The sequence below is a fragment of the Phalaenopsis equestris genome, unplaced genomic scaffold (genome assembly GCF_001263595.1).
Source record: "Phalaenopsis equestris unplaced genomic scaffold, ASM126359v1 Scaffold000428, whole genome shotgun sequence".
In the NCBI taxonomy this organism is placed as follows: Eukaryota; Viridiplantae; Streptophyta; class Magnoliopsida; order Asparagales; family Orchidaceae; genus Phalaenopsis; species Phalaenopsis equestris.
In genome coordinates, this window is record NW_018164869.1 from 2,452,820 (window position 1) to 2,468,037 (window position 15,218).

General features: G+C 32.6%; 1 protein-coding gene across 2 annotated transcripts; it reads right to left on the reverse strand.

Moving 5' to 3' along the window:
• Positions 1-4,153: 4,153 nt before the first annotated feature.
• Positions 4,154-8,470, reverse strand: LOC110027494 (two-component response regulator ORR1-like). Of its 2 annotated transcripts, none has more exons than XM_020728953.1 (5): positions 8,137-8,470; positions 6,764-6,843; positions 4,923-5,000; positions 4,799-4,831; positions 4,154-4,547 (listed from the first exon to the last, which is right to left on the reverse strand). In XM_020728953.1, exons 1-5 carry the CDS (start codon positions 8,282-8,284, stop codon positions 4,398-4,400), a joined length of 489 nt encoding a protein of 162 aa, XP_020584612.1. In that variant the 5' UTR covers positions 8,285-8,470; the 3' UTR covers positions 4,154-4,397. The 2 variants fall into 2 exon arrangements, with proteins under 2 accessions (XP_020584612.1, XP_020584611.1); XM_020728952.1 differs by having other exon boundaries at positions 4,761-4,831; positions 8,137-8,469.
• Between the last annotated feature and the right edge of the window lie 6,748 nt (positions 8,471-15,218).

Here is a 15,218-nt window from a genome sequence, read left to right on the forward strand (position 1 = left end):
TATATATATATATATATATATATATATATATATATATATCCAAGAAAAAATTCCAATTAACGATCTAGAAGAATAAGTCTAATGCTTATGATAAGAATAAATAAACAAGGATTATTAGTGAAGTTTATTCAATCCAAGTTGCACCCATCTTAATTAACTTTAATCTTCAAATATTAATTGAACTTTTGTGATTAACGTAGGACTATTGATATGTAGAGCCTTCAAGCTGAGTTTCACAACACATCATTAGTGGAATCCCTAAAAGAATTATAATTTTGTAGTTCTCTCCTTGAGGTAATTAATTAACTAATATTTATTAATGGATAAACATGTCATTTTATAGTGAACTTATCCTTGTAATTTGCATTATGTTCTTAGTTATTTTGTAAGTTTGCTAGTCTAGCATTAATATTATCTACTTATTATATGCATACTAATAGATTTTTTTTTTTTTTGTTAAAAATGAGAAAATTGATTGTACAAATAAATTTTCCTTAATTCGTTGCTACGTTGATTCTTTTATATTGAGTAGTTTCTTGTAATTTTGGTATTTATTATCCTTGCATGTTTTGTTTATTTTAGATTTATTTTTTTTAATTCTTACTTGATATAGGGGTGTTTCTTGTAATTAAATGCTTATGATACAAATTTGAATTTGATTGGGGGGGTGTGCAGTTACCCCCTCTGGACACTACCTAGATCCACACTTGCATATATATATATATATTACCTCTAGCTATTCATGTTGCATGCCTCAATAATTTATTGTTTATGCTTTAATATATTATCATTATTTACTACTATTGATTTGTCAAACTCATTCATGATAATTTCCCTTAAAAATGATCCTATTAGTGTGTTTGATCAATCTTCACCAGAGAAAAGTACTAGATATATTTTGAGAATTCTCAATTTTCTCTCTCTATCTCTCTCTGTGTGTGTGTGTGTGTGTGTGTGTGTGTGTGTGTGTGTGTGTGTCATATACATATACCATATACATATTTGCATTGTATATTCAGAATTTATCAAATATGACTAGTGAGTCATGTATGGATATGCATGGGTGTACGTAATTTTATGACATATGTATACTAGCATAAAATGGTTTTTTTACAATTACTCATACTCATAATCATAATAACAATTCTACTATAAATTGCTTGAATATATCCTTTACTATTATAATATCATTATAATTTGTATTAATATATGAGATATACTGCCCTTCCAATATATGATTGGGGGGGTGTGCAGTTACCCCCTCTGGACACTACCTAGATCCACACTTGCATATATATATATATATTACCTCTAGCTATTAATGTTGCATGCCTCAATAATTTATTCTTTATGCTATAATATATCGTGAATATTTACTAGTATTGATTTGTGAAATTCGTTCATGATAATTTTCTTAAAGGAGATTCTATTAGTGTGACTGGTCAATCTTATTTTGAGAATTCTCAATTTTATTTTATTATACTTCATTTAGATTTAATTAGTTTGTTTATTTATTTATCATTTAAATTATAGTTTTAAGTTATTTTGTTAATTGTATTAGTGGTTGACTGTAACTTATTAAATGAAGTAAATTTTATTTTCCCTTACTTTTGCGATTGACATCATTTGGAATTAAAGACGCTCTATCTTATTTTTTATCAATAATTAAAGCTAATCAAATGATCTATCATGGGTGTGTTGGTTATCTTGCTCATGTAATACATGCTCATAAGGCTAATGCTAATTTAGATAATGTTCCCATGGTTGACAAATTTGCTAATTTATTTTTTGATGATTTGCCTAGCTTGTCACTTAATTATGAGATCAAGTTCACCATAAATTTTGTTCCTCATATCACTCTAATATTTAAGGCGTCATATCACATGATTATTGTTGAACTCCAAGAGATTAACATTCAATTACAAGAACGACTTGCTAAAGGATTTATTTGACCTAATGTTTAATTTTGGGGATCACACATCCAATTCATGAAGAGAAAAGATGGAAGAATGTGAGTGTGCATCATTTACAAGGGCTAGAAAAGATAACTATAAATAATAAGTATCATTAACCACACATATATGACTTATTGGTCCAACGATAAGGTTCATTTGTATTCTTAACAATTAATTTTTTGTAAGGGTATCATTGACTAAAGATCAAGAATGAAGTATGCGTAAGATAGCTTTTTGATTTTGATATGGTCATTATGAATTTTTCATTATTCCATTTAGATTGATTGATCTCCTTATTGCTTTTATGGATCTAATAAATAATTTTAAATCATGTTTAGACTATGTTTTTTTCATATTTATTGAAAAAAATTTAAGTTTTTCTAAGTGTGAAAAGGAGCAACCTTAACATCCTAGAACAAGATTAAATGCTATAAAAAAAATATATATCCTTGCCAAGTTTATTGAGTATGAGTTTTGGCTTCAACAAATGACTTTTTTTAAGACATGTTATCAAATAAGTTGGGACTTGTATAGATCCTAAAAAGAATAATGTGATAATAGATTGACGATACCCTAATACTATCATTGAGATTCGTAGTTTTTGGGTTAGCTAGTTACTATTAAACATTTTTATTCTAAGAAATTTCTATTATAGCTACACCTCTAACTTGATTAAATAAAAAAAAATTATTACGTTTAAATGGTTTGATGTTTGTAATAAAAGTTCTTAGAAGCTCAAGAACTTCTTGGTCTTAGCTCATATTCAAATTATTCCTTCTGGCACAAATAAATTTTAGATCTATATTGTTGTTTCACATTAGCAATTAGGTTGAGTTCTAATTCAACATGGAAGTGGTCTCTTATGCATTCACACGGCTTAAGAGGCATAAGAAAAACATCCTAACCGTGGACAACAGCCAACCATAATTAGTTTGCTCTAAAGAGTTAGAGAAATTATATGTATGATGTTTGTGGTGAATTCATCACTGCTCATAAGAGCTCGAGTGTCTTTGCATGAAAAAAAGATGAACTTAAGATGGAGGTGATGACTTCAATTGTTGAAAGGATAGATACAAAGAAAATTTCAACGGACATACTTACAAAAATACTATTATTCAAGAAGTTCACCAACTATAGGAGTATTTTGAACACCCAAACTTGTGATTGATTGCCCATTCAGGCATTTTAAAGAACTACATGAGACTTGATTCATTCGAGAGAGAGATACATAGACAGTCATTTTGATGCAATCATTTCATTATTGAAATTCATTTTATTCATTTTCCACTTATATCAAAGTGAGAGATAAGTTAAAAATTTTTATAGAAAGTATTGAATCTAATTTGAGTCGAGCTAACTACATAATCTTTCAATATTAAGAAGTTCAGATACTCGATAACCTAATTAAAAGAGATCTATTCATGGGATCATTTCTATATTATAAATATTTCTAATTTGAACGCACTAATTCTCTCTTATTTATCGAAAGACATTATGAATGATTTTGTGCATAGAGTTGCAATCTTAGTTTCGACCATATTTTCCTCCCCACCTATTGATAGTGGAATAAACTCTCCCAATGAATGCAGGCAGATTTGTTTCAAATTATGTAAATCAAACTGTATTTGATTATTTGCTTTTGATATTTTATTTTCAACATTACTTTGCACGACAATATAAACATTATTTAGAATGCATACATTGTAATCATAACAAATGTAATAAGAACCAAATTTTTAACCAAAGAAAATATTTAAATTACAATGATGCATTAATCACTCAACCACCCAGCAATTTACAAAGCTATTTTGATATCACAACTCTTTTTACCAACACCATTGAAAGAACATCCTACTTCTAAAAAAAACAATAGATATAAAGAAAATTTACATACAACCCACTCAATTCCTATATATTTTCATATCAACACTTGAACCTCAACTTTTAGCTTACATACCACCAACATCCCTATGCATGAAATGATGTATTTTTCCCTTTTAAAAGCCTAAATTATGATATTTTCTTATGGAACATGAAATAATTGACTTAGCATAAATGAAAAAAGGCAAATTTTTGGTGTCAGATTGTAATACATAACAAGCAAAATTTATAATTGATTGTGGTGACATGACCCCCATTAGCAAGTAATCTGCATAGCAATTCATATTCAGTATGCATATAAGCAGCTTATCACTGCATCAAAAAAACTATCACCATCTTCTTCAAATTTCTTTTTTCTAAAATGAACACAACATTCACACAAAACCCCATTACACAGCCACAAATACAACAACAAAAAGCATAAAAAGCTACAGTAAAAGATTTAAGAGAATAAACAGACAGGTAAAAGTGATAGCTTAGTGATGGCCCCCTCAGTATAAAGCTTTTACTCAGGCAACAACAACTCCGGCGAGTCGGGGTCTCTTTTCCGAGCCTCCGTTCTCAACCGCGAGCTCCAGCGATGCCGCTATTTTTCTCTTCAAACCTACTGAGGGTGGTGAAGTATTTGGCTTCACGTAGTTTCGCAGCCTCTGCACATCCTTTATCTGAATCGGTTTCAGGATGAAATCCTCGGCTCCGATTGCCCGGCATCTGAGTCAAGTGTTAGTTTATGTTAGCAGCTGAACAATGAGACAGAAGATTCAGAAAAAGAATGTTGCATGATAACTGAGTGAGTAATGAAAATCCAAATTCTTGCATTTTTAATATATTTTGTACAATTCAGTTTTTTTTTTTTAAATGCTCAAAATTAATTAATAGTCCTAAAAATAAAATTTAACTTATGCTTATAAGCAGTTAAGAAACCTGCTAATTCTTTGAGGCTCATTTTCAGATGACATTACCACTACAGGTATGGGTTTTGGAAAGTTCTGCCCCTGAAATGTTTAAAAGAGAGTAAAACTAAGATAATTGCATTAAATAATAAAATACATCACAAACTCAAATAAAAAATATAAAGTTTTATACTTTAACAGCCTTGAGGAGATCATAGCCGGTCATTCCTGGCATGCAGTAATCTGTGAGAACAATGTCTATGCTCTGAACCTGCACAAACATATATTACTTGTTTATTTTAAGAAAAAGGAAGATTTACATGCATACCCACAAAATTCCTTCACTGTTTACATGTCAAACAACTAAATTTTTATTGTTTAAATGCATCTCATTAGTGTCATGGACTGACTTATCTCAAGTCATACATGCGACTTTAGCTCTCTTCCTTGACACTAAATCAGCCTAACCACCACAACGCCTGGGTTTGTTATGCGCTAAGCACTCTCAGAAAAAGAGTAGGGGAAGTATTGGAGAAGGAAATAATTCACTAAGAAAGTAATTCTAACACTTGAATACTTGAGAAGCTTGAATGGTTCTTGAATGGATACAAATGAGGGGGAGACTCCTATTCATAGTGCTCTCCAAGACTAAGAGAACTTTCTAGATTACATTAGACTATACATGATTCAAAAACTTTCTAGAATATTCTAAAGTTCTCTTGAAGTTTGCATATTTCAACAAAATTTTTTAATTTATGCGTAACCTTTTAGAATTTCTTGGACTATTCTCATTTTTTCTCGTTTTTTCTAGAATGTCTTTGAATCTTCTAGAGTCCCTTGAATTGCTCTAATCATTTTGATTTTCTCTAGAATCTTTCTTTTCTATTGTTAGCTTGCTAATTATTCTTAAAGATGATAGAGTGTGACATTATGCATGAAAATGTGTATTTCACTCTTTAAATATAAAAATAAAGTAACCCTGTTAAATATGTAAATTCTTATGAATTAGGAGGTATGTATGCAAATGCCCCAAAAAAAAAAAAAAACAGAATTTACTTGTTTATTCAATAAACATTTAATATATCATTCCAAATTACTTACATGAGTGTAATTCCAATATTATTTCAAATATAAATAAATAATTAACCCACTAGAAAAACTAAGGGGCTAAAGTACCGTACGGTGATGGATTTAAATAAGAATTAATTTAAATATTGTCAAACAAAAAAATAAGGCAATTTCAAATTTAAAATTTAATAAATTAAGTTCTTTTTCAATTTCTTTTCACGTCATGTTTGGTTGCGTAAATCCGGATTTATGAAATTTTAAATGAGTTAAATCCTCAAAACTATTTGGTATGTTAATAAGTAAATCCTTATAAATCCAAAAAAATTGTTCAGCAACTTTAGTAGAGTTTAATATAATTTATCTTCGCTCAAGCTTTAGCTTCTCCAAATCCCTGGATTTACTAAATCCGAGATTGAAGGAAAAAAATGGACGAAAAACTGGATTCAAGAATTGTAGGATTTACCAACGTCTTCTTTACCGTTTGGCAGGATTTAACATAAATCCTATATGAATCCTGCTTAAAATCCGCAGCCGAACAACGTCTAAAACTTATTAGCAAACTTTACTAAATTTGAATTTACAAAGATGTTGTATGACCACAAGTAGTAAATACCGAATTTCGATCGAAATCCAGTAAATCCAATGCTCTATCCAAGGAAAATGAGATCGCGAGCTACCACAGAAGAAATTCTTAAATTTGTCTCACAATCAGATTTACTAAATTCAAATTTATGCTATAAAAGTGACTGAACGCAAGAAGAAAAGATGGAACAAGAAAAAAAAAACATTAGATTTACGCTAAATTCATGACTAAATCTTACCAACTAAGTCTAGGCTTTCAAAAATAATCCCCATAATAAATTAACAATGTCAATGGTATTGTGAGATAAACAAAGGTAAATAATAATAATAATAATAATAATAATGATTTTCATTTTATTTGATAAATGATCACAGAATACTAACATTAATAGCAGTTGGTTCAGATTCAACTTCATGTAAGCCCAATACATCCATCGCCTTCTTTCCATTATCAACGCTAATAACTAAAACAAAAATATAATTAGTAAAAACACCATTAAGTCAGGGAAAAAATTTGAGTACATAAGACATACGCAGAGCTGCGTACTTCTGTAATCTGTAAATATGTTACAAGAAGAATATTGAGAGGCTATGACCGCATTATACCCCCTGTAACCTCCCTGTACCTTCCAGTAAGTTCCGCGCTTTTGTTTTCATATACAGATAGGTTACAGGGGATATAACGCGGTTATCACCTCCGAATATCCTTTATGTAACCTATTTGCAGGTTACAGACGTACACAGCTCTGCGTACGTCTTATGTACGAAAATTTTTTCAGTCAGAAGCTTACAATGTGCTAAAATTGCAATGTGCTAAAATAGCAAAAATAAGGTACTAAATTAGAAAATGCATAGAAGCTTAAATGTTCTTGGTGCTCTGAATAATTTCTCTTATGGCTCTATTTAACTATAATTATTGGACAAATTTTCATAGTTTGCCCCTAATTTGGGGCACAAATGTAAAAAAAAAAAAAGTTATAAATTCAATTTCTCATATAAATTAAGTGAAAATATTTAATATTAATTTTTAAATAAAATATATAAATGTAATATTAATAGGAAAAAAATCAACCCAAGCATTTCAAAGCCTGATTTAACATACATTCAAATAGTTTGGATGAAGAAAATTGCAAAATCTTATGTATTTACATATCTAACACCTAAATTTTTAGGTTTTACATCTATACCACCCAAATCGCTCAGATCACATAAAAAAAATGCAAATTCTCATGCATAAGGTTGTATAAGGGGCATTTACATACATACCACTCAATTCTTATGAATTTATAAATCTAACACCAAAATTTTTAAATTAAAACAACACTTATTAGCACTTTTAAATAGCCAAATCCATCTTTTCATATATAGATGGTGTTATGCATGTAAATATAAAAGTTTAGATGTGAGATACATAAATACATAAAAATTATGAGCTATAAATGTAAATTTATCACATAAAAACTAATGTTTAGGTGTTAGATACGTAAATACATAGACATTGGGAGGTATGTATCTAAATCTTCCAAAAAAAAAAATGGAATTTACATACACAGCACCCAATTCTTATCCATTTATGTCTCTCAAACCAAAACTTTGATTTTTACAAACACAACACCCAATCCACCCTTTTCAACATAAAAATCACATTTTTAATGCATAGGTAAAATGCTGTATTTGTAAAAATCAAAACTTTGATGCGAGATACATAAATACATAAGAATTGGGGGGAAAAAGTTAAAAATCCCTCTTTTGCTTACCTTCAAAGCCCTCCTCGCTCTCGCTAAGCAGCCTCTCCACAACCCTCCTATCAAGCACAGAATCATCCACCACCAAAATCCTCACCTTTAACTTCCCCTCTCCTTCGCTCACCTCCACTTCGTCTTCCTTCCTGTTCTCCTTCTCCATGGCAGCTTCAGCAGCCTTCAGAAGCTCTCTCTGCTCCGTCAATGGAGATCAGAACAGAGAGGGGGGGAGGAGAAATAGTGGAGGAAGCCATGATGGTGCTGAAGGAAGCCTGAACAGTGGGGGCCGCTCGGTCGGAGAGGATTACGAGGAGGGCATGCTTTTTTTATTAGATTTGGTTGTCGGGGGAGAATCTTATTCCATCCCACGGGATTCGAGTTTCTTTTTTTTTTTTTTTTTTTTTTCCTGCATTTGCTTCTTCTGAAAGCGATTTGTCCACTATTTTGCCCTTTTCCGCTGATTTTATCTTTCCTTTTATGTTTATATATATATAAATTTTTAAAAAATATATAATAATGATATTATTAATGGGTTGGGAAAGATTTGAATGATGATAATGTAGAAATTAAGTTTTAAGTGTTGGATATTTAAATGGATATAAATGCCCCCATGTATTTATTTACATATGTTATAATTAGATTATTAAAAATTTATTAAATATAAAAAATAATTGCATGCATAATAATAAATTGTTATTTATTAAAGTAGCACCGTGTTATTTTATGATTTGTTAAATCGGTGTTGTTATATTGTGTCACAATAGAATCATTGAGAATTTAATAAAAATGAAAAAAAATGTGATTTTTATGTGCTTGAGAGTATTTCCTCTAGGGAGACGGAATGCGTGCATTACACACGTAGTTTTGAAAATTTTCTCTTGTAATCGAATGTGACAAGAGAAATAGTGTATCATCCTGAGGGATATTGCCTAATGATAGATCCGATCCCAATGTAATTATTTCATTACTCCGAGTGTCTGCACATTAAAAGCATTTCTCCTGCTCCAAAGTTATAAAAAATGGTTTATATTAATTGTGGAGTCTAATATCTCTAATAAAGCAAGCATTTTTAGTTAATTATATCATAGAAAGGGTTAATCTCTTAGAAACACTTGATTAAAAAATATTTGGTTAATGTTTATAAGGACCTCAAAGCAGGATTTCAAGGATGTTAACTTGAAATTTTAAAATGGTTTGTCTTAAACTTGGAAGAGTTCTTACTAGAAGATAACGAATGAGGAGTAGGTAGCACTGGACACTGAGAAGCCTAGTGGAGCTCTAGTTATGCTTCGGTTGGGTTTTACAGTTTAGAAATTAAATTTAATATGTAGTTCAAGTTGGTCGTTTTAATTTTAGAATACTAGAACTTGTTTTAATTTTAGAATACTAGAACTTATATTCTGTGAGATGAGTCATGAAAAGCCTAAGAGACGACTTGTCCTATGACAAAAAGGTAACATGACTAACTCAAACCCTAAACTAAGATGAGTTCTTCCAGTAAGGGTAAGAAGCTAAAACCTAGTCTAAGAAGATGAGACAAATGGACTTCACTCCCATCAAGGATTGAAGCCCGAGTCTCCTAGGCTTACAATATATTGTGGAAATTGTTGTTATCTACCCTTCAAACCGTTTAAAACCATAATGATTATCACATGCATATTAAAGTGTTTTGTTGTTATATTTTAAGAAAATAGTGTTGGAACTTATGGCTCAATCTTGAAGATTAATTGAAGCGGGCACAAATGCACCTAACTCGCCCAATTTGTTGTTATATTTTAAAAAGATAGTGTTGGAACTTATATCTCGCTCATTCTCTCTCTGGAACTTATGATTTAATTTTAAGGTTTCCTTAGTCGCTTTTCCTAGAGGACTGGTGATTGAACCAATATCAAGCTAGAACTTTAAACCACATTTCAACTTCATATAGCTTCATGTATCTGACTTTGAATCTTTAGCAATTGGTTCATTTGATTAAAGTAAAGTCATTGAAGCATAAATTAAGTCCCCATATGTTTGGAATTTCTCTAAGCAGCGCTTTGTTCCTAAATACTAAGGTCTTCTACTTGGTCTTTCTATAGGCACTTTGCACACTCTTCTTTAAATTCCTTTAATAACTCAATCTTTAGTTCATAAAAAATACATTGGATATGATGTTTATTTTCAACTATATATAGGCTTTATCTTGTCAATAAAAAGAGAAAAAAAATTCACAAATTCAACCAAAATTGAAATAAAATAAAATCAAACTTCTTAAAACTCAAAAAAATAAAATCCAAATTGAAATGTAATGAAGAATAAATTTACCAAATTTTCATTAAATCCTAAAATTATAAAAATAATTTCAAAATTGAACAATAGAATGAAAATAAGAATAAAATTTGAAAAACAATAAAAATATCAAATTCATTTCAAAAATAAGCAAAAATTCAATAATAAACGCAAAAATAATAAAAATGGAAAATTAATGATAATTGAAGCTGGTTCAATAATAATGAAAATTAAATTCAAAAAATCAATTCAAAAAAAAAATTACACAAATAAAAAAAATTGTCAATAACCAATTTCACATAATAGTTCATTCATAAAATTCAATAAAAAGATAAAAAAAATTTCACGCATTCTTTCACTACTCACCCTAATTTCATTTTAAAATCCCCCCAAACCCACTTCCCATTTATATTAAAATTTTCAAATTCATTGCACCCATTAAAACTCTTCACAATTCATTGCACCCATTTACAAATTGTTCACCCACACACACAACACTCCACTCACCATGTAATCTCAAACCAAAGCCATCCAATTTGAGCCTTCCCATTTGCCAATTGATCGCTTCAATCTTCACCCAAATTGAGCTTCAAGAACACTTGCTATCCACTTGCAATCCTATCCAAATCCAAGAAAATCCAATCCAAAGTCGATTTTGTTGAAGCCAAGCCAAACTTAGTAATTTCAAGCCACTTTCCAGACCATCTTGGCTCACCTTTAAATCACTCCTTATCTGAACAAATTGCAAGCTCAAGTGATCAATTTTCAGTCAATTACCAAGCCATCTAAGAACCACTTCCAATGCAACAATTATTAGTTCAACCACCTTTCCACGTGGCCTAACCTCGTTGGCCCATACCACCTACTTCCCCAACTGATTTAACAACCCAAGGAGTTCACCCAAACTAGCCTAACCAACTCCAATATTTCCTTGCAAGCCATGAACATCTCAGAGTTCAAAGGGAGCTCCATCATTGGTAGCACACTAAAGTTGACCATCCAAGTGGCCAAATCCTAATGAAGCCCTCCTTTAACATTATCACATAGCGAGGGACTAAGAATTGGTGAACCTAGCCTAACTAGAGCCCAACCCAAACACAAAGCCTATAAATACCCTCTCTCAAGTTGAGCTCCACACACTTCCAAAACCTTAGTGAAGCTCTACCAAAATTCCTCTTGAATCCTGAGCCTAGCCTTTTAATCACTTCTCTACTAACTTTGGCCCAATGCCCCATCATTCCCCCCATCAATTTCACCAAGTCGAGACAGGAGCAAGTATGATCCTTACATCCACCCTCCAATTTTCCAATTTAACAACACCAAAAGCCTCATGGACCCTCCAAACCACTTCCCCAAATGAATTAACATCATCTTAAGCCCTCAAACCCACTCCATCCAAGCTCAAGAGGAGTTCAATTAAGATTTGTATCTCCTTCATCACTACTATGTTGTAGATTTAGTGGTGTGGTGCTGGATTTTTACACTATGATGCTCAAAAACAACGTTGTGGCGCTTAGCTCTCGAGAGTCTACCTAAGAATTATAGTGTCATATGATATGGCATTGTGTGTTGGGTGTCAAGATATTATAGGCTCAGTTCTCCATACTTCACTAAATTGTTATTACTTCCATTTTTTGACAGAAAACACATAATAAATGTAATATAAATAAAAAAATTTCTACACAACCCTCCCCTGATTTTATGCACTTAGATAACTTAATAATTATCATCACATTTGAGAGCACTGGATGTTGCAATTTTGCTTGAGTTGTTAGACTCAAAGAGGAGTTATAGTTATTAATATTTGAGATACAATATGTGGTCTCACTACATAGCGAGATGAGATGATATATACAATAGTTTTAGACAATTTCCACCACCTGGCGGCTCTCACAAAATGCGTGAAATTTTTTAAGTTAAATATATTTAGTATTATGCACAATAATTACAATATTATTATCTATTATAATTTTGTTTATTATAGTGAAGTCCCTTGCAAAGTCTGAATGTTCACTGTGAAACCTCAATGTACATTGCAAAGTAATAACACACCCACTTGTCGTGCAACGACACCTCCCAAAGACGACATAACAATACATCCCAAAGACAGTGAACTTCTTCGAACTCTTAAACCTCCATATGTGCAGCTCCTAACACCACCATCCCCCCTACATGGACTAAAGACGTCATCACAACTCACCACTATGGCTTATGTGGCGCATAACTTGTGCAGCTCCTGACTCCGACCCCCTCAGGCTACGGGCATCATCACAGCTCGCTACTATGACCTACGTAATCAACTACAATTTATGTGGTATGTAGCTCTCGTCTCTGGTTCCCATAGCCTCCAGATGTCTTTGTAGTTCACTATTACAACCTACGAGACTAACTATGACTACGTGGTCCGCATCTCATGCACATCCCGACTGTGACCCCCACGACCTATGGACGTCATCGTGGCTCACCACTTTGGCTTACGCGACACACTACTCAATCATGCACCACGTAATTCCAGCCCCCGCAACCTACATACATTATTGCAGCTCACCACTATGACATACAAAACACACATCACATGCAGCTTCTAACTCCAACCCTTGTTGCCTCCGGACGTCATCACAGCTAGTCGTTACGAACTACGTGACCAACTACATCATACATGGCGCACAGCTCGTGCAACTCCTAACTTTGGCCTCAATGGTATACTAACACCATCACATTTCACCTTTATGACATATGTGATCAACCACAACCTAGTGGTGTACAACTCATGCTACTCCAGACTCATGCCCCCGCGGTCTATGGGCATCATCACAGCTCACCTCTACAGCCTATGTGATCAATTATGACATTTGTGATTCATAGCTCGTGCAACTCCTTATTCTGGCCCTTACGAACTATGAATATCATTGCAGCTCACAATGTACGTGACTTACTACGACCTTCGTGGTCCACAACCTGTGTTGCTCCCAACTCCAGCCCTCAATACCCACAAATGACATCACATCTCACAATTATGACATGCGTGACCAACTACAACCTATGTGGTTAGCAGCTAGTGCAGCTCCTGACTTGGACATTTGCGGCTATGGACGTTATCACAACTCATCAATATGGCTTATGTGACCAACTACAGCCTACATGGCTCATAGCTTTCACAACTTTCTACTATAGCCCTTTGGGGCCAATCAATGCTCCCAAAGTAACTATCTACAACCCACATCGCCAACTACTACAATTGTTATGAACTATGTCATGAATGACAAGCTTGCACTATAACCACCGTCAATAACATTCACAACAGATCATTACCACAATATCAATTGATTACAATCCATGTGGTCTACTATCATCAAAAACTACATTAATGATAACTAAACTACGAATATTATCATTGAACTATTGTTGTACATTTAATATGATCATCCATATAGCTCTATATTTTCTATTTCAGGAGAAGAGTAGCTCATGTATTCAAAATTACATACTGGATCATTTCAACTGGGCTAGGCCCCATGATTTTTTTCCTTTCTAGATTTTTTAAATAAAAACTTCTGGCATCACTACTATTTGATTACTTCTATTTGAGTGTGTAATAAATTTCCTTGCAATGCTAAGATGATAATTTATTATTTTAATATCATGAATTTTCTAGCACATATCAATATGTATTATTTATCTACAGTAATGATAAAAATAAATAATTTATTATTATTATTATTATTATTATTAATTATTATTATTATTATTATTATAGATTTTCTTCCAACAAATCTGCATCATCTGACACAATCCTCAAGGCATGACACATATCTCTAGATAATTGTTTGAACAAGAACATTCAAACTTCAATTAAAAGTCATCCAGAGCTCAGATTTCAGTGAACTTATAGTCAAATAGACTGGCTCGATGAGACATACCCGATAATAGTAAAATGACTCTAATCTAAATCAAATTAAGCTCATATCGAGCCAATAAACCATTTATAGAAGTTTTCCAAGCATATTTGGGAAGTCAAATAAATGTTGAATTTGATGAGCTTATAATCGAATCGAGCGTCTCGACAAGAAGAATCCACTTAGCCCAATATTGCTTAATTCTGACATTGTTAAGACACTCAAATGTCCATCAAACACTGTCTGATTAAAGGAAGCTCTTTGGACTGTTGAATCAAAGCGATTCATATTCATGCATTAAACGAACCAGGAACACTATAAATACAGTCCTAGCCTTCTCATGAAAAGGATGAGAGTTTGAGATCTGATGAAAAGAATGAAGCTTTGAGAAGGAGCTGAAGTCCAACATCACCAACCGTCGTAGATTAGCACTGACCTCCATCAATTACCACCGACCATTGTCGACCACCGTTGGCCGCCGGTGACCACCACTAACCTTCGTCGACCACCGTTGCTCTTTGTCGACCGCTGTTGACCGTCGTTGATCACGTCCGATCGCCATTGACCACCACCGACCGAACGACGCAAATCGCTATAGGTCGTTGCACGTTTCTATCAACAAATTCATCAATACGTCGACATCGTAACTTGGGAAACCTAGTATATCTTTCCCGCATGTGGGACAAGTGATTACAACTGTAACAATCTTTTTATGGTTAAACTTTTCAGTTGGGTCATACCCGTTGTTTTTCCCTTTCCAGATTTTCCACGTAAACACTATTATGTCATTATTAGTTCTTTTCTCTTTTCTGAGAGTGTGTTGAATCTTCATGTCACGCTAAGACAATAATATGTTACTCTACTAAAGCGAATTATCTAGCACACATCAATTATTATTATTATAAAAACACGCAATTATGTGTCCTGGCCTTT

Bases quoted from the DNA above. Each gene is read 5' to 3' on its own strand.
- LOC110027494 (XM_020728952.1), bottom strand. From the start codon at position 8,284: ATGGAGAAGGAGAACAGGAAGGAAGACGAAGTGGAGGTGAGCGAAGGA. The intron at 5,001-6,763 runs GTTAGTATTCTG...ATGTTTGTGCAG, and splicing joins CTGAACCAACTGCTATTAAT to GTTCAGAGCATAGACATTGT. The intron at 4,832-4,922 runs GTATAAAACTTT...TAAACATTTCAG, and splicing joins ATCTCCTCAAGGCTGTTAAA to GGGCAGAACTTTCCAAAACC.